This window comes from Eubalaena glacialis, chromosome 2 (assembly GCF_028564815.1).
Source record: "Eubalaena glacialis isolate mEubGla1 chromosome 2, mEubGla1.1.hap2.+ XY, whole genome shotgun sequence".
NCBI lineage: Eukaryota > Metazoa > Chordata > Mammalia > Artiodactyla > Balaenidae > Eubalaena > Eubalaena glacialis.
This window is the reverse complement of record NC_083717.1, coordinates 167434896-167454953: the sequence shown is the minus strand read 5'-3', so window position 1 is coordinate 167454953 and position 20058 is coordinate 167434896. Positions and strand designations below refer to the sequence as shown.

The following is a 20058-nucleotide window of genomic DNA, read 5'->3' as shown; positions in this document are numbered from 1 at the left end:
GGCTTCCTCACTTCAACATTGTTTTGGAGGTTGATCTGTATTGTTGGGGATAGTGTGCATCATTCATTCTCATTATTGCATGGTGTTCCATTGTGTAACTCCACCACAATTTATCCATTCTACTGATGGTGGCATTCAGGTTATGTCCAGGTGTTTGGTATTATGAAAGTGCTGTTTTAAACGTATGCTTGATGTTTTTCTGAACATATGTTTACATTCTCTCAGGTATATACTTAGGAGTAGAATTCCCAGGTCATAGGGCATGTATATGTTCACCTATTAAATATCTTTAATAGATATTGCCATACAGTTTTCCTAAGTGGGTAAATCTATTCACATTCCCATCAAAGTCACCAGAAGCTTTCACCATTCCTCAGGTGATTCTAAGGACAAGAACCACTGCCTTACTGTGCTGATGAGAATTGCAGTGAGAGCTCCAGCAGACAGCCCATGAGAACCGAGAATGACAAGGCTCTTAAGAGACCAGAGAGGGGGAAGATGTGGTATATATATTCAATGGAATATTACTCAGCCATAAAAAAGAATGGAATAATGCCATTTGCAGCAACATGGATGGACCTAGAGATTATCATACTAAGTGAAGCAAACCAGACAGAGAAAAAGACAAATATCATACGATACTGCTTATATGTGGAATCTAAAAAATGATACAAATGAACTTATTTACAAAACAGAGATAGACTCACAGACATAGAACACAAACCTATGGTTACCAAAGGGGAAAGAGGGGGAGGGATAAATTAGGAGTTTGGGATTTAACACAATACTATATATAAAACAGATAAATAACAAGGACCTACTGTATAGCACAGGGAACTATACTCAATATCTTGTAATAATCTATAAGGGAAAAGCATCTGAAAAAGAATATATATATGTATGTATATATACATATATATGTATAAAATATATATAAGTGTGTATACATGTATGTATAAAAAGAATCTATGAATCACTTTGTTGTACACCTGAAACTAACCCAACATTGTAAATCAACTATACTTTAATTTAGAAAAAAGAGAGAGACCAGGAAGGGGGGTATTGGTTGAACTCTGAGGTCTGAGCATGGAAAGTGGCGATGGGGAAGCATTGCAGGCAGAGAAAAGCTTTCCTCTGAAAGGCCACAGCATGTGAAAGGCTTGTGTGTCAGGGAGAGTGATCTGGGACTGTGGAAGAGGCAGACCAGGGCTAGACAATGCTGAGCCCTTGAGGCTGTGTTAAGGATTTTCTTTCTTTTTTTTTTTCCTTACATTTTCTTCATCTATTTGCATACAGGTATTTACATCTAGATAACAATATCTATGAAAAGAAATCTAGTGAAGTGAGATGAGCTTGAAATTTTCACATAATGAAAGATACTCCAGGCTGCTAATACTTTTTTTTTCCCCACACATTTAAATGTTTATTGACCATTTGAAATTTTCTTTTGTGAATTTCTAGTTCATGTCCTTAGCACATTTTCTTATCAACTGTAAGAACATGTATTCATCTTTGCAAATCTGATGCCTAGTATAGAACCTCACACACAGCAGTTACGCAGTAAGTTTGTTGAATCCTCATTTGTTGGCTGCAAAGATATGTATATTCCCACAGGACACAAGGCCAGGGGTTCTAAGTTTCAATCCTGACTACCAAGAATTTACTATCTAACTTTGGAAAATCAAATTCTTGGAATTTGAAAATGCTGACCACAGTCAGACCCCCCATAGGCTTGACACCATATATTCCCCAGTCCAATACTTTAGAGAGAATAGCTCCTATATAAAATTTTGCTGAAGAATAGACCAGGAAGGAGAGCAGGGGCCATCTACCTGGTATCATTGAGAGGTACCACATGACTGGCCTGTCCCCAAACCTCCCTCTTTCTTGGTCTTCCAGAAGCCCAAAATCCATTTTCTAGCAGTCTTATACCTTAACAAGACTTAAAGGATTTTCTTTTTAACTTTTTATTTTGAAATCATTTTAAACCTATAGAAAAGTTGCAAAAATAGTACAGAGAATTCCCATCTACGCTTCACCTAATTCCCCCTTAGATTAACAGCTTGCATGGGTATGTACAGTTATCATAACCAGGAAAATAACATTGGTACGATACTACTAACTAAACTACAGCACTTATTCAAATTTCACCCAATTTTCCCCTAACCTCATTTTTCTGTTCCAGGATCCAATCCAGAGTCCACATTACATTTGTTTGTTGTGTCTCCTTAGTCTCCTCCAATCTGTAACAGTTCCAGTTTTATTCTTTATAAGCTTCAGACCTTTGAAGAGTACTCATCATTTATTATGTACAATGTCTCTCAATTTCAGCTTGTCTGATGTTTTCTCAGGGTTAGATCAAGGTTATGAATTTCTGGCAAGAATTGCATAGACGTTGTATGTCTTATTACTGGTATTGCTACCTCAATCACTTGATTTCATTGGTGTCTGTCACGTTTCTCCACTGTAAATTTGTTGCTTTGATCTTTTTCCTAAGAAAAAAGGGATGGCATTGAAGGATTTTAAGCAAGGGACGTGACGTGTTCAGTGACGTGTGTTTCAAAAAAGCCCTCTTTGTGGCAGCATGAAGAACAGACTAGAAGGGGCTAGAATGTACCTGGGGAAGGTTCAGGGTATAATACAGTCCAATATATGATGACGGAAGTGGGGAGAAGTGGGCAGATTTTAGAGATATTCAGAAGGTAAAATCATAAGGCAGGTTAATGAGATCATGCAGAGGTTCTGATAGAATTGGCCTGCAATTGAGCTTGGGCAAAGCCAGTTTAAAAACACTCAGGTGGGAATTCCCAGGCAGTCCAGTGGTTAGGACTCCACGCTTCCACTGCAGGGGGCACAAGTTCAATCCCTGGTCGGGGAATTAAGATCCCGCAAGCTGCGCAACGTGGCCAAAAATAAAAATAAAAAATAAAAGCACCCAGGTGATTGTAATGTTTAACCACATTGAGGTCCACGGCCAGCCCACGGCTTACTCCAGATGGGCTTCAGGTGACAGCCACTCAGAGTGGTCAAAGTCAAGCTGCTCAGTATCTCTCTGGATACATGGGGAGAAAGATGGAGGTGGGGGGCCCCTGCCATCCTCCCACAGCCCAGAGAAAGCTGGCAACAGCTCTTGGCTGGGAGGGGAGAGGATGCTACTAAGCCCAGAGGGCTCAGGGAGCGCCTGCCAGCACATCACTGCTGACTCTCTGAGTAGAGCTGCCAGATAAAATATAGGACACCCAGTTCAATCTTAATTTCAGATAAACAATGAATAATTTTTTAGTGTATGTCTCAAATATCGCATAGAACATACTTATACTAAAGCATTATTTGTTTACCTGAAATTAACATTTAATTGGGCATCTCCTATTTCTATTTGCTGAATCTGGCAACACTATTCCCAAGGCAAGGATCTGATGGGTTTGCCCATTCCCATCTAGTGCAGGAGCTTCTAAAGCAATAGAGACTTTCCTCCTCCTCCCCCTCCCCTGCCCCCTCCCTCTTCTCTATCATCCCCAGCGTGGCCTGGCCAAGAGCAGGCCAGTACCTGGCATCAGCCTTTCCACTGCAAGCCACAGGGGGGTCCCTGGCACAGGGCCCAGGAGGAAACAGCCTCCCACTCCAAACCCGCTCTTTTCACAGTTCAATAAATATTTTTGCGCACCTACCATGGGCCAGGCCCTGTTCTGGTCAGAGGCATAAAGCAATGAACACGTCAGATGAGTTCCCGCTCTCTGGGGGCTTGCATTCCAGTGGGGGAGATGGACAGTGACGCAGAAAACAACTGTTTCAGATGGTGATGACGGCCATGAAGGGGTGTGGTAATAGTGACCAGGGCCCAAGTGAGGTGGAGGGGTCAGGGAGGGCCTCTCTGAACAGGTGACATGACTTTGGCTTAAGGGACTGACAAGAGCCAGTTTTGTAAAGATCTAGGGAAGAGTGTTCCAGGGAGAGGAAAGACCACAAGGGATGTCACAGGACATCTGAGGGCGCTCCAGCACATCTGGCTGATTTGTAGGATTTGCCAGCTCTGTAGTGGAAATACTCCATCGTGGCCATTTTCAAGCTACCAACATGACCTGGTAATTTTTAAGAAGCTGATATTTTAGATGATTTGGGGCCTCATCAAGGTGCCGGGGCCAAATGGCTGTAGCAAAATCCTGCTCTCTTGGGGGTTTTCCCAGCTCCAGGCCTTTCATTCTCCTCAGTTCCTTCCTTCCCCACTCACCCCCACAGGGTGATCCTATGAGCCTTTTAAGATGCTTTTCCAGAAATCTTTCCCCAATCCTCAAGCAGAGGCAGGCTTGCTCCCTTGTACCCCATAGCATCATTGCCTCCCTCTGTTACAGCTCATAACATAAAACAAGTCCCTGGTTCAAGAGACTGACTTTAAAAACCAAAGCCTTATTGCATTGAGATGTCATTCAATGGCAAGTTATCATTGTAAAAGGCCTCTGTCTTTATCTCTCTAATAAAATGATTTCAGATTATCATCTAAGATCCTGAACAAAGACATAAAATTGCAAACTACGCTTACTGGACCCCTGAGAACCCTGGATTTAGGATTGAGAACCGGTTATATAGTCAATGTTTCTAAACCACTCCATGGGGCGCTAGGTCTTATCAAGCTTTGTATACTTCCTCTCCCTCACCTCTAGGGCTCAACAAATGTGGACTGAATGAATGAATAAATGAATGAATGAATGAAGTACTGAATATCCCTTGGACTTCCCTGGTGGCACAGTGGTTAAGAACCTGCCTGCCAATGCAGGGGACACGGTTCAAGCCCTGGTATGGGAAGATCCCACATGCCGCGGAGCAACTTAAGCCCATGCACCACAACTACTGAGCCTGCACTCTAGAGGCCACGAGCCACAACTACTGAGCCCACGTGCCACAACTACTGAAGCCTGCATGCCTAGAGCCCGTGCTCCGCAACAAGAGAAGCCACCAAAATGAGAAGCCCGCATACCGCAACGAAGAGTAGCCCCTGCTCACCGTAACTAGAGAAAGCCTGCACGCAGCAGCGAGGACCCAACGCAGCCAAAAATAAATCAATTTTTTTTTTTTTAAAGTACTGAATATCCCAAAGATACCAGCCTCCCTCCTGTCCCCACGAAGGTGAGGTCTGAAGAGCAAAGGACTCCACAGCCACCAGACCCTGTCCTGGGTACTGAAATGCAGCCTAGCTATACCCCCTCACTGTCCCCTAATTCTGTCTTAAATGACAACAGATAACTCTGCCCAAAGTCAAGGGGTCTAGAAACTGAGCTTGGCTGACTGTCAACACGGACGAGCCATAAAACTGCATTGACCCTTCTGAGCCGGACTCGGCTGGGGACAGGCAGAACGCAAAGGCACTCAGATGCTCCCCAAATACCTCCCACAGCCTGTGCTTTCCCTCCTCCCTGATGCTGGCCTCCCACCAGCCTGCATGCTGGGAGCTGCAATCTAGCCCAGGTGAGGCATGGGGAGGATCACCTGCAGCCTTCCGCCCTCAGCCATCCCTGAGGTTTCCTCAGGTGGAGGGCCATCCGTGAGCAGCTGTCTGCCCCATCTCTTCCTGGCTGCCCTCTGATCTAGGTCCCCCTCCAGCTCTCTCTGCCTGGCAGAGCCGCTAGAGTTAAGCGGATTTCATGCTATTTTCAAAGTCGTTTTCCATGGAAATTTTTTCTTATACCGTTAAACCTACTTTCTGCTGCTTCTCATCTCCCTGAAAGCTTCCTCCTCCCCTTCCATGAGATAAACCATGGCAATATTTAGGAACCTGCTAGTGACAACCTACTGGCATCCTCGGTTGGGGAGGGGAAATCATACTAGAACCTTCCTGCTGGAAGTCAGACCAGTGAGATGAGCAGACAGCACCCAGGGCCAGAGCAGGTTCCCCTCGCCCACACCCCCTGGGCCTTCCAGCCCCACCTTAACAACTGCCTTGTGTCAGGGCGCCTGTCCCTCAGCTTCCCATCCTCCCATGACAGCCACCAAACTGGGGTGAGTTTTTACAACCAGCATCCAGAGTCATTTGAGGAGCAATTGAGGCATTTCCGAGACCCCCAGGCAGCCTACATTTCTCAGAGAAGAGGTGGCCCTAGGAAGCTACAAGTTGGGAGGGGGTCAGGATGAGCTATGAGATGCCAAAGCCAGCATATGCTTCCTTGTGACCCCACTGCACTTTTTGTGCATTCTGTATGAAAGCCTCTGTCGTATTGAATCAGATCTCAGGTGCCAGTAAACCAAGGCCTTTACGAGGACAAGAGTTGAGGTCAGATGGTTTTGTATCCTCACCTTACAGCACAGGGCTCAGCCTATCATGGGTTGCTGGATAGGAGCCTATTACATCTGCCAGACCCCTTTGGTGAGCAAGGCTGATCCAACACCTCAGCCACAGACGATTGGACCAGACTTGAGATGCGACCTGGCATGAGAGCTGTGCTCAGATGAAAGGATGAGAATGGCCTGGACCAATCAAATTCTCTTCCTTGTGATAATCCAGCAATGTGGAAACACTGGAAGCCTGCAGTGTTCCTACGGTCCTGCTGCGATGGACATGTGGAGGAGAGAAAATACTAGGATGACACCCAGCTTTCTGGCCAGTTCATCTGATAAGCTGACTCTGGCAGCAACCATGGTAAAAAAAAAACACTGAGAGAAGAGCAGATTGGTGGGTGTTGGGGGGTGAGCCCAGATTGGTGGTTGGTGAGACTGAGATAAGTGTGGAACAGCCAGGAGAGGCAGGTGAGATATGAGGTGATGCTCAGGGCCCAAGAGTCACCCAAGGGTCTGAGTGCTGGACTTCAGAAATATTTGAGGAGAAAACGCATGCATCAAGGTAGACAAGATGATCTCCACCAAAATAGAGGATCCCTGCCCCAGGCGATAAATATATGGATACTGAAATTTTTTTAATTATTCATGTTTCACCTGATTGTTTTTTTAGGGTGAAGCTTTTATATTCAAAATTTTAGAACCCGTTGTTACCTTACGACAGTACCAAATGTGAAAAGCTAACCTCACATATTCTGTTTTCTCCCTTTATTCAAACATTGTTCACTTCACTGGAATTTCTTTCCACATTTGCATCTGAGATAGAAGTGGCACAAAAAAATACAAATAATATCAACAAATGTCAACTTCAAAATCAGCATGAAGTATTCTTAGCAAATATGGTCACTGCTTAGGTATTTCTGTCTTTCTAAGCAGGTTATAAAGGAAACAGCTTTCTACAGAAGAATAATATAACCATACTTATAAAACCTTTTCCAAATCAATAAATATTGACCTATCATTTTTCTTAATTCTTTTCCAACAGAAGCTAAAGTATCTCCCTGTGGATTTGGGCTCAGTGCTGGCCTCTGACAAAAGGAATTTTACATCTTGGGACAGGAGTGTTTTTAATCTAGAGAGTAACCTTGAGCAAGAATCTCCTTAGGCATTAGCTTCCTCCTAGAAAACAGGAATTAGATTCCCAGGGGTTCTCAGACTGGACATCATTGTTACCAATAGTAAATCCTCACCGAGCATTACTACGTGCAACATACTATACTATAGGCGTTACTATAATCCCATTTATAGATGGAGAAAGTGAGGCACAGCAAGGTTGACTAGCTTGCTCCTGTGCATATACTGCTTCTCCAATGTCTAAATCAGTAGGTCCAGGTGGAGCCCTGGAATCCACACTCCTAACAAGCTCCCCCAGGGACTGAGATCCAGGTGGTTTTTAGACCCCATTGTGAGACACTGCTCCAGGCATCAGATCTGCTCTGGTTCTGAGGGTGCAGGCAGGGAGCAAACAGGAGAATCTGAGCTCCAACCAGGGCATTTCACAGGACGGAAGATGCTGCCACCCTCTGACAGCTAAGGCAGTAAGAGTGGTAGGCTGTGGTTGGAAACAGCGTGATACTGTTTCCTACTGGGAACCCAGAGACTTTGTCTCCTGCTGCACCAGAGTGCCACCTGCTGGCTGTAGGTAGCCATCGCAGGCCAGGCAGGAACATCATTTGTCCAATCTCTTCACTAAGGGACTACCAAGCCACTACATCGGCGCTGGGGGTTCAGTGGAGACCCCACAGAGAAAGGCAGGCAGAGACAATGCCATAACAATGCTGCATGATTCCTGGAAAAGCAGGTAGGAGGCAAGGTCAGTCTGGATGAGGGCTACGGCATGAGGGGTCAGTGGGGAAAAATAAGCCTAGAGGTTGGTAGGGATCAAGCTGGGGGGCCTCACTAGCGTTTGGATTTTGTGCTAAGGGTAATGGGAAATCCAGTAACAAGTCAGATTTAGGTTTCAGTGAGATCATTCTGGACTTTGTCGGGGGGGGGCTGGAATAGTTTGAGTGGAGGCAGAGTCAATTTGGAAACCATTCAAGTATCAGAGATGAGAGCAGCTGCTGGCCTAGATGAGGTGGTAGCTGCAGGGATGGAGAAATATGGACAATGAGAAATAGTTAGGATTAGGTTTGATTTTAAAAAAAAAACAAATGTCAAAGAATAACAGCAAGACATCACAGTGGTCCCGTTTCATTCATTCCTTCTTTCAACAAATTGTAGCACCAACTGTGTGTCAGAAACTAATCTACCTGCTGGGAATACAGTGGTGTAAGCCAGTCAGGGAAGAGCCCTGCTTTTCATGGAGTTTATGCCCTAAGGAGGTGGGGGTGGGGGTTGGGGGGTGACATAATCAAATAAGCAAATAAACAACAAAAACAGATGGGAATAGGCACCATGTAGAGAATGTAGAAGGGATATGCGGCAGTGACTCATATCTGAATGTTAAGGAGCCTGCCCTGTAAAGATAACAGGGAAAAGCACTCTAGGCCAAAGTAAGCATAGCACATTCAAGATCAGAGGCAGCCAATGTGGCTGGATGTGGTGGGTAAAGGCAACAGAGGGACCAGAGGCAGGAAAGATAGTCAGGGGCCAGTTTATGAAGGACTTTGTAAGGCAGTGCAAGGAATTCTAAGAGTGAAGGGAAGCCACTGACACCTTTTAGACAGGAAAGTGACAGAATCAGATTTCGCTTAAAGATCTCTCTGGCTGCCCCTGGAGAATGGATTGTGTGGGACAAGAGTGGAAGGAGGAGGCAGGTAGAACCTGAGATGTGGGCCAGGAGAGATGGTGGTGGCAGCAGCGTGAAGGGGAGGATTCTGGGCATACTTTAAAGTCAGAGTCAACAGGATTCCCTGATGGATTGGATGTGGGGTGAAAAAATAGCAGAACCAAGAATGACTCCCCAAGACCATGAGGATGACAGCTACTGCAGAATACCTAGACACAGGGAGAAAGGGCCTAAGGGAACATCTTCCCCAAGGATGTGGCATCCCAACAAGCAAAGGCCCGGCCTTAATACTCAGCCCTGCTGGAGGGGGCATGTGAGTGAACCACACTGAAGCTCAGTTTCCTTACCTGTGGCTGGGCTTAGACTGCTGGGGTGCATCGCAAGGACTAAATAGAAGCCTGACACAGACTTGACCCTCCTGCTGGCCTGGCCTCTGAGCACACTGAGTTGGCCAGTTTTCTCCCATTGTTGGGAAGTATCTTTCCACGCAGCCATAGCCCTGCCCCCAGCAGGAAGAACACCCAAGCTCAATAAACAGTTCTAAGCAGAAACCCCAGAGTAATCCCCTCCATCCTCCAAGTCCTGGACCTGGGAACATCAAGGGAGAGAAATGTTCATTCTCAGCTCCTTTAACCAAAAGGGAACGTGGGAACGGGCAGTCACATAGGACAAAACAAATACCAGAGACCAAGGGCTGTGATCACCACATCACTTTATTTCTTTGGTTTTCCAACTTCACTCTTGGACAATGCAAATTCAGTCTCTTGCCTGCCTGGCCACTGTGTGGTCTCTCACTGGAGATGGGGCACAGGCTCTGAGGAGGAGCTCAACAGAAAAACTGGGGTCCCCAAGAGCCAGCCGGGCTGGCCGAGGACTGCGGGGTCCACAGCAGATGCACCAAGCAGCAGCAAATAGAGACCCAAGGCCCTCTCCCCAAGTCCTTTACCACACTCCTCACAATGGACAGGCCAGCCTTCAGTGGTCCCCTAGAGGCCAGCTTTGGTTCTTTCTCTACATCCCTGCTTCTGCTTACACTGAGCCTGGCACCCTCTCCCTTAGGGGCACCAGGCAGAAGCCATGGCCTGCTCCACATCTGATCTCTTAATGTTCCTCTGGGAAACACCTTTGAGTAAGGGGCGTGCCAACCCCCAAAAGGAACTGAAGACATATATTCTTCCCAATAGGACAGACGGCCATGCTACAATACTCCTTTTGTCCCCGGGAAAAGCTGAAAGCAGCTTTAGCTAACCAACCCCGCTTCGGGTCCCCACATACATACAGCTTCCAATACCAGCAAGGGGGCCCAGCCAACACACTTAAATCAAAAGACTAAAGCCAAGACACAATAATAAAAATAAGAATGGTAAACAACTGAAGAGAATATCTCTGGTCCTGTAGCTCTCTGCAGGGGGCCAGATGGCTGATCTCTGGCTCTCTCTGCCCTGGAGCTGGGAAACAACACGAAGCTGCCCTTGGATTCAGGGTTGATGCTGTGAGAGCAAAAGGGATCCTGGCCAAGCCAGGGGGGGCAACTCAGGTCTCTGACCTTCTCCAAAGTGGTCCTCCTTCCTCCCAGCCCCTTTCATACCTCCCCGTCAGCCATCCACCAGGGTGAGGCCATCGTAGAGGGCACGCTTCCACATGTAGTAGGTAGAGCGGGCGGTGAGGGGGAAGAGGGCACTGAACTCCTTGTAGGAGGGGAAGCTCTTGGACTGGAAGCGCTTCTGCAGGAACAGCTTGGCCTGGGCCTTGAACTTCGTGGTGGCGAGCATGTCCATCACCAGCACCTGGCCGTCCCTGCCACCCGCTGCTGCTGCCACCACAGGGTGGCTGGACAGGGACCCACTGGGGGGCTGGCCCTGGGCCGTGGCCCCCTCTTGCAGGGCCCCCTCTCTGGAAGGCCCTCCCTGGGCCTTCCCTGGATCCTCTCCTGGAGAAGCCGCCATCTGCAGGGTCCCTGCAGGTGGGACCATGGCAGCTGTCACATTCCTGCCAGCTTCTTTCTCCCGTTTCTCCTCCGCCTCCTTCATGCCCCCTTTGCCCAAGCTGGGGGCCTGCATCTGGAGCTTGGACAGACTTCTGGGCCAGCCCCGGGCAAGACTCTTCCAGACCCAAAAGGTAGAGGGAGACAGGCTCGGGTAGCGGAGGCGGAAGCGACAGAAGGGGAGGTGCCCACTGAGCACCTGCTTGCGGGCTGCCCTGCGCAGGCGCCTCTGCCAACGGGACAGGGGCATCCTCAGGGGTAGGAACTCCCGGGGGGCAGGTGACCCCCCACCCGTTGCTTTCCCTGCCCCTTCTCCTGCCTCACCCTTCCAAGGGAGCAAGGCCTTTTCCCCAACAGATGCTGGCTGGGAAGCCCCGGCTACCGAGAGGGCTGGTGCAGGCTTGAAGCTGGGGTTCCTTCGGAGAGCCTTTCGGCGCCAATTGTAGTAGGTGGACCGGGAGATGCCGGGGAACCTGCGTTTGAAGCAGCGATAGGGTACCAGCGTATTCAGGGAGATGCAGTGCTCCAGGTACAACTTGGCCCGCTGCATTAAGACCATTCCAGGGCTTGACATGGCCGACGAGGAGCATCCCAGCCCCTTGGCAACCTGCTCCGCCGGCAGCTTCTCCAGCTCCTCCATGGCCAGCTCCTCCTTGGGGGCCAGGGCCCGGCAGGCGCCAGAGCCCAGGAGCTCGTGCTTCCAGGCATAATAGGTGGAGCGGGAGATCTCGGGGAACCTCTGGAGGAACTGCTGCAGCGGCACGACACCCCCGCGGTGGAAGCTGTCCTGCAGGAAGTGCTTGGCCGAGAAGCGGGTGGCCACCTTCTGCCGGTGCTCCTGGGACTGCCGCCGCCAGCGGTAGAAGGTGCTCTTGGTGACGCTGTAGCGCTCACCGAGGTGGGAGTAGCTGAGGCCAGGTTCCCGGTTGAGCAGCTCCAGGGTCTTGGCGGGCGGCGGCAGCGGGGCCAGGGCAGCGGGAGTCGGGGCCAGGCCGGGGCTGGCACTTTCAGCCTCCACCTCCTCCAGCCCCACCACGGGGGCAAAGTACTGGTGGCGGAAGAGCTGGCTCGTGAGGGGCTGGCCAGCCCACATGATGTGCAGCGTGGCGGGCATGTGGTCGCAGCGGCGGGGCCGGATGACGCGGTTGAAGTATGGCCGGATCTTGAGGTTGCGCAAGGGGTAGATGGAGTAGATGTTGCGCTGAAGGACGGAGGCGAGGGCGTACAAGTGCCACACGTTGGAGAAGCTGCTAGGAAAGCAGGTGGCCTTGACGTCCGCATCAAAGATGGCCTCTAGCGTGGCGGACGGCAGGCTGGTCATCTCCGGGGACTCCTCAGAGCACAGGGAATAGCGCACGGCCTGCAGCATCACCTTGGAGTCAATCATGCCCTGGAGGTAGTAGTGCCGGTGCAGCAGCATCTCCACCACCGTGCGGGCCCGCAGCTCCAGGCTGAGGCCCGCGTCGCCCCACAGCAGCATGCTGGCCGCCTCGAACAGCAGGCTGCCCTCGCCCTTGCACACCAGCGGCAACATGTTCCGGGGAGCATCCTCTGGGTACAGGCTCAGGGCCACCGAGTCCACCTCCAGCACCTGGGGGCCGGGGCCTCCCTCCCGGCCGGTGGGGAGAGCGAAGGAAGACAGGACCTGCTTGGCCTCCAGAGCAGCACCAACAAGACCCTCCAGGCCCTCGGACTCCACTGCCTCCTGCAGTTCCTGCAGCACCTGCTGCACCAGCTGCTCCCGGGATGTCATCCTACCAGGGCAAAGGAGAGAGGGCAGAGGTCAGCCAAGGCACCCAGACGATACCCAGCAATGGCGCCTTCTCCACTCCTCTGCCTTCTCCCTCAAGATGACGCCTAGCTATTCCCATCCTCCCATAGCAGGTAATGGCTACGTGCCTCCTGGGGTTTGTTTAATTACTCAGTGGTACAAAGGAAGAGCTTGGCCTTGGAGAATGGCTTTGAATCCTGGTTCTGATATTAGCCTGAGCAAGTCACTCAACCTCTCTGTGTTTCTGGTTCCTTTTCTGTTAAAATGGGGACATAATAAAAGTATCTACCTTATAGGACTGTTGTGGATATAAATGAGACAATGAAAGTAAAGGACGGAGGTATGTAAGTGTATATTTATAAGTGTACACACACATACACACACATATATATATATATTCATCCTTAGAAAAGTGCCTGGCACATAGTAAAGTACTAAAGAAGCATTAGCTATTATATATTAGAGTATTATCTAGTACTATACATATTATATAGTGCAGGTATAAAAGCTGTACCTCTACACCTGTTAAAGACAGACAATCACACATAGCCTAAATTGGTCTCCTTTTTCCTAAAACAGTGATTCTCAAAGTATGGTCCATGGGGACTTCCCTGGTGGTGCAGTGGTTGAGAATCCGCCTGCCAATGCAGGGGACACGGGTTCAAGCCCTGGTCCTGGAAGATTTCACATGCCTCAGAGCAACTAAGCCCGTGCGCCACAACTACTGAGCCTGCGCTCTAGAGCCCACGAGCCACAACTACTGAGCCTGTGTGCCTAGAGCCCATGCTCCGCAACAAGAGAAGCCACCGCAATGAGAAGCCGGCACCGCAATGAAGAGTAGCCCCCGCTTACCACAAGAGAAAGCCCACGTGCAACAACGAAGACCCAGCGCAGTCAAAAAAAAAAAAAAAGTATGGTCCATGGATCCTTGGGGTTCTCTGAGACTTTCTGAGGGGCTGCAAGTTAAACTGTTTTCATAATAATACTAAGATAACAACACTAAGATATCATTTGCCTTTTTCATTGTGTTAACAATGGAGTACAGCTAGTACCTCACCATGAATTAAACTAGAAATCACTGTGTTCTACCCCATCATGTAGCCACAGTTGGGAAAAAGAAAGCTAGTATCACTCCAAAATGTCCTTGATGCAGCAACAAAGATCATTATTTTTTTAAATCATAACCCTTAAATACATGACTTCAATGTTGGGAGTGACAAAATGGGGAGTACTCATAGAGGATTTCTGCTGCACACTGGTGCATAATGAATGAGTGACAATTGTTTGGGTTGCATGATGAACTAGCCGCTTTTTCATGGAATACCATTTTTACTTGAAAGAAAAATTGAGTGGCATTAGTCATTTAGACTTGGATATATTTGACAGACATTTTCTCAAAAATGAATAAGGTGAGGCTGTCACTTCAAGGAAAACTACTACTATTTATGGCCAGTGAAATTTTTTGCGCTTTCATTTGAAAATTAGAATTTTGGAAAACTTGTATCCACTACAGTGAGCTTGACAGCTTCCCAATACTTAAAGATTTTTCTGATGGGACCAGTGGTGACACTAACACATGTAACTTTTCATACTGTATAATGGAATGTTCAACATTTGAAGATTTGCATCACTCAATGAACTGTATTTCCCAAATAACCAATGGGATGGCACGGGTAAAAGATCCATTCAAAGTATAAAAGAAAGCAATGGATTTTTAATATAATAGGGTACAAAAGTTCCTGGATATTATTTCAGATTCTGCATTATAACTAAGCTTTGAGGAACTACCACCTGTCGAGTTTCGGTGTAGTTGTCAAAGAATATCCACTGAAAATGCTACCAAAATACACTTCGTCTGGGAATTCTCTGGCAGTCCAGTGGTTAGGACTTCACACTTTCACTGCCGTGGCCCAGGATCGATCCCTGGTTGGGGAACTAAGATCCCGCAAGCCCCGTGGTGGCAAAGCCAAAGGAAAAAAAAAATAAAAATATTCTTCCTCTGTCCATCTATGTGTCTGGATGAAGTTGGATTTTCTTCATGTACTTCTACCAAAATAATGTATCACAACAGATTGAACATAGAGACAGATGAGAATCTACTTATCTTCTGATAACCAGATATTACAGAGATTTGAAAAATTTTAAAGATGCACTGTTCTCACTAAACTTTTTTTGTTCTGGAAAAGTTATTTTTCACAAAAACTATTATTTCTTACTATGTAACAGGTTTGTTCTTTTTTAATAAAGAAATCTTTTCTAAATGTCTAAATTTTAATTTTGAATGTAACATGTTGACAGATGTAACCTATATAAACAAAAGCTCTTCAGGGTCTTCAATTTTTAAGAGCATACAGGTGTCCTGAGACCAAAACGTTTGAGAACTGCTGCCCTGGGATAAAGTTAGTCTTTTCAAAGAGGTAGCAGCAGCCTAGCCACTGTGCTGACATAGATCTAATAACTAAGGTTTACTATTTGCCATGCACCTTCCCAATCCTGGCAGCGGGGAACTTTAAAGGTGGGTACTACCATTATCCCCAATTTACAGGTGAAAAAACTGAGACAATCAAATTTAGGCTCATTTGCCCAATTTGCCCCAGGCCACATAAGTGGTGCAGCCAGTAGTTGAAACCAGATGCTCTTTAGGGCCTGTGATTCATCTACTCCAGTTTAAAATGCCAGCCACCTTTCAATTCAAACTAATCACCCTAATTACTGGTAGGTTTTCTGTGTTGTGTTGCAAAGCAGAGTAATATTCCTTTGTGGACATTGTTTTTAAATTAAAAAGGAGACGATTATCCTTTCTCGGATCTTTGTTCTCAGATTTTAATAAATTCCTTTAGATTAGCCTTAGGTTTAAAAATTGTGTTTGGGTGTATACATATGTCAACTCATCAAACTGCACACCTAAAAGGAAAGGGTTTTGCGCACTTACAAGGGATGCATTTGGGTGTAAATTATGGTTCAGTAAAGTTGAAAAAAAGTTTTTAAAGAACCAAAGGCTTACCACCAGAATTTTACTTGGTAACCATAAAAAAGAAAGCTTTTTAAAAACTGGTAATCAGAATCACCTTTGGATAAAAATTTCTTGCTTGTAGATTTTTTTTTAAATGTGTTTACCGTGACAAACCTGGTCTAACCTCTCACCAGATTTCTATTTGTCCCACATTATCTGACCCTGGAATTGGGCTTTTAATCTGTTCATCTTTTATATACCTCATATTTACTTTTTAAAAAACTGTTAGTTTTTTGGACTCAGGAGATAAACTTCACCGAGAGCACTTCCATATGCGATAAAAAATTGAGCCCTGAGGAACAAACTGTATACACAGAAGAGCTTTTTCATTCTGGCAGACAAAAAAGATGCCGGGGGGGGGGGGGGGGAGGGCGGGGGGGGGTTGTTTTTCTTGCATGTCACCTGTAAACGCTGCTATACAGACGCATATAAATGAGAGCTCTGCTCTGCTAGATACTTCGCAAACAAAATTATGAAAATAACCACCATTCACCTACTGCTTACTATGTGCATTTAGGTAATTCAACCAAAATCTCAAAAAAAATAAGAGGGGATAATTAATTTAAATTGTGTGGGTGATTCTTCCTGCCCTTCCACACCAGGAGCAGGGCACAATGTTCCCTTAAACGATTACAAGTTTCTGTGGGCTTTGCATTGGGTGAGCGTTTGGACTTCAGGCTTTTCAGAGGTAATATTTATATGTGGTTCTCACTTTCCTTCTACATGAATTACAACTCCATCACACCTGCACCTTCACTAGGATAGCTACTTCTAGTTCACACCTAGAGAAATGGAGGCTTGGGGGTTAAATAACATTCCCAAGACCACAAGCTATTAAAACTACAAAACCTAAGCAATCTGACTCCAGAGCTCCCCTCCTAACCCCTGTAATTCCACCATACAGGGAAATACAGGGCCCAAAATGCTCATTATCCAAAGGACGCAGAAACACATGGATTCTTGGGGCTTCGAGACAAAGCTGGCCATTTTACAGATAAGGAAATTGAGGTCCAGAAAGGTAAAGTTGACTTGCCTGAATTCCCGCTGTAGTATCCAGATACCTGCCAACGCGTCCAGATAGACCACACGTCTTCCTGCGCAAACCCCACCCTCCTCCCTCCCCTTCCCTGTCCCACCCTACCTACTCTTCCCATCCCAGTCCCACCCCACCCCACCCCACCCTAACTCATTCCTTCCTCTTCCCCAAAGAGGTAAGAGGAGGTGTGAGTAGGTAATACCCTACTTCTTTTTTCCTCAAAAGCTTGCTGAGAAAAAGTAGCTCCCTGGAGAGGCTCTGCACCTCGCGTCAACTCAGGTGGGTCTGGACCAGGAGAGAATGGGGCAGCGGGGAAAGGCCAGAGGCTGTACGGGCAAGCTAATCATACTTAAGTAGACAATTGGTTGATGGGGTTCAGGTGCAACAGTCTTTTTGGTGATGGCTCCCTGGAAACGCAATGCAAAGCAGATCTGACAATTACCAGGTGCATTCGTGGAATAAGGTGCAGAAAGTGAGAGCTAATCTAGGGGTCTTGCCCAGCTGGCCTCCCCTGGCCCCACCACTCTTAGAAGGGACCTGAAAAAACATGAAACCGAGGAGGCAGGGCCCCTCAAGGCGACACAGGCTCCCCGGCTTGAGGTTGGAAGGGAGGAAATAGGACATCCAGAAAGCATCCAGCCAGCATCTTGGCACCTAAGAAGGGCTCTGGAGCCCAGGAATGAATGAATGGACACGCGCAACTCTGCAGGCAATTCAAAGCCTCACCTTCACCAAGGCCCACTTTCCTCCTCCCCCAGTCTCCTTATTTCAAGCAGATGGGGTCTCGGAGCCCAGGTCTGGCCTCTGTCCCTTGCATTTTAAAAGGGGTGAGCCAGCGCTCCGGGCAGGGCAAGGGAAGAAAGGGCCAAAGGATCTGCTGACAGTGTTGGTAAGTCTCTGGCCTCTAGAACAAACACCCTCCCTGCCAGGTTCATCCTGGGCTCCGCATTCGCTCACCAAGGACCCCGTGTTCTCCCCATCCCTCATAAAGCAGGCCCTGCAGTCTCAGTAGCCAGCCAGGCCCTACAAGCATGAGGGAAGGCCACACTGGCCTCAGCCCTCAGTAAGACTGGCTAAGACCGTGGAGGCATGGCTGGCATCTCACCCGGCCTGGCTCCACACCTCTCTGGCCTGCCCTCCAGTCCCCCAGTCACGCCGGCCCAGCTGCCCAGGCTGCGTCCCTGGCTCGAGGGAGCGCCAGCCATCTTGGCTTCTTCCCCGGTGGCCAGGAGGCCTCGCGGGGCATGGGCGGCCACAGGTCCTGGCTGGTGGCAGGCAAGTCCCTTGGCTGTGACTTCCCAAGGAACCTCCCACCAACCAAGGGCAGCAGGAGGGCCTGGGGGCACCAGGGTGGGCCTGAGGCCACCCAGTCAATCATGCCTCGGTAGTTCCCAAGCTGAGTAGCTCTAGGGGACCACGCGCCTGGAAGGGAAGGAGAATGGGCAGCGAGGCCCACGAGGGGAAGCGGAGCGAGCCGCCAGGAAGCCCTGGATAGCTGGGGAGAGAGCTGGCTGGCTGGGGGTATCTGAGACAAGGGACCCAACTGGGGAAACACCGGGAGTCTGGGGAGGGGCTAAGGCCAGACCATTGTGTAGGGTGGGGAGGGGAGATAGGCGGGCGAGCGGGGGGTGGGGATGGGGAAGGGGCTGGAGGTGGGGGTGGGGAGAAGGAGAACTTGAAACAATGCGTCCCCTCTCCACACACACACACACACACACACACACACACACACACACACGCGGCATCTTCAGAGTCACTCTATGACCCTTGAGCCCTTTAGTGTCCCAAGGCCACCCCCTCGTTCCCCTGGGGTCTCCAAACTGCTCGAGGCACCCACCCTTCCTAATTTTGAGGAAACTTCCTAGTTTACTGACCTCGAGGGTGGCCCAGAGCCCAGGGGGCGTCCGCTTCTCTCTCCACCTTCCAGCTTGGGACATTTAAGTCACCCTGTGGGCAGTGTCCCCAGCTGAGCGCCACTCTCACTCCAGAACTGGTTTCATATCTGAGGTGGACCATTGAGCATGGACCGTCTACAGCCAACTGGCCGGTGGAGAAGCGGCTTAAGCCACTCCCCCCAGGAAATCGCCCACCCTCAAGTGCTCTGGTCCCAAGATGAAAGAAGTGCAAATTCGGGGGTCACTTCCAATGGTAAAGTGATAGCAGCTATTGTCTCGTCCACTCTACCCAGCTGGGGGTGTTAAAGCGCCCTGACCTAGCTCTGAAACGGACCCCAAACTGCCCAGGGAAAACTTGAAAGAAAGTCGAAAGATTTCCAAAGAATTTGGGGGGAGGGGAAGGGGAGGGGAGGAGGTTTAGATAGAAAGACCTAAGGAAAGTCTGTGGCCAGGCTAAGAGGGGGAGGGGGGGCGAGAGCGAAGCTGGAGCCGGGAAACTAGCCTTGGGTGATTGGTTAGAGGACTTGGGGCTCTCTGAACCCCCAAGATGCATCTCTTCCTGAGGCAGCTCCCCCATCCCTGGCCCCCAAGAGACAGGGAGGCTGGAGAACTCACTGCCCCCACCTTGGTGCAGGCCCCCTTCCCTTCCAGAAAGGCCTCTCATCCCCACCTTTCTCTGAGCATCCCCCAGGCTTAAGGCTCAACACCTCTCACTCCCAAAGTGTGCCTGGGCCAAAGATGCTTCTGTCTGGGGCCAGGGCATCTATCCCAGGACACCTGGTTTTCTGAGCCCAGCAGGAAGGTAAGGACATGTGGTACCTGGGGCTTCCGTCCCTCCCCGCAGCTCACCTCAGCCCAGAGGCCTCAGATAATCCCGGAGGAACTAGTCCTATCCGCCCGTCCAGTTCCCCGCTGGTGGGGGAGGTGAGGGCTGCCAGATTGCAGCCTTTGGTGGTAGCTCCCCCCAGGGGCTTTCCTGCCCAGCTTTAACCCTTTGGAGTGCTGGGGCTAACAGCTTCTCCTGGGCTTCAGTTCCACCCACCTCTCCTCTTTATCGCCTTACCCCTCGCTACCACTGTAAAATGCCCCCCAGTGTCGGTTATGCCCCAGCTCCACTAATCATCTTCTCCTCTGCCGATCATGAACCCTACACTTATCACCTAAGTCAAAACTCCTTTATCAAACATCCATCCTCAGGAAAGCTGGATGAGGGGGCCACCAGAAGTGAACTCAAGTCCAGTCCCTGCATCTTAAGCACACCAGCCCCACCCACCATGATGGCAGTCGCCTGAGGCAGTGGTTTA

At 48.9% G+C, this 20058-nt stretch overlaps 1 protein-coding gene across 1 annotated transcript; it reads right to left on the bottom strand.

Moving 5' to 3' along the window:
• Positions 1–10650: 10650 nt before the first annotated feature.
• On the bottom strand, positions 10651–12792 carry VRTN (vertebrae development associated). The gene has a single exon (XM_061182725.1). It carries the CDS (start codon positions 12790–12792, stop codon positions 10651–10653), a length of 2142 nt encoding a protein of 713 aa, XP_061038708.1.
• Between the last annotated feature and the right edge of the window lie 7266 nt (positions 12793–20058).

What these genes read in the sequence shown, in the direction of transcription:
- VRTN (XM_061182725.1), bottom strand. Translation starts at nt 12,792, where the DNA reads ATGACATCCCGGGAGCAGCTGGTGCAGCAGGTGCTGCAGGAACTGCAG.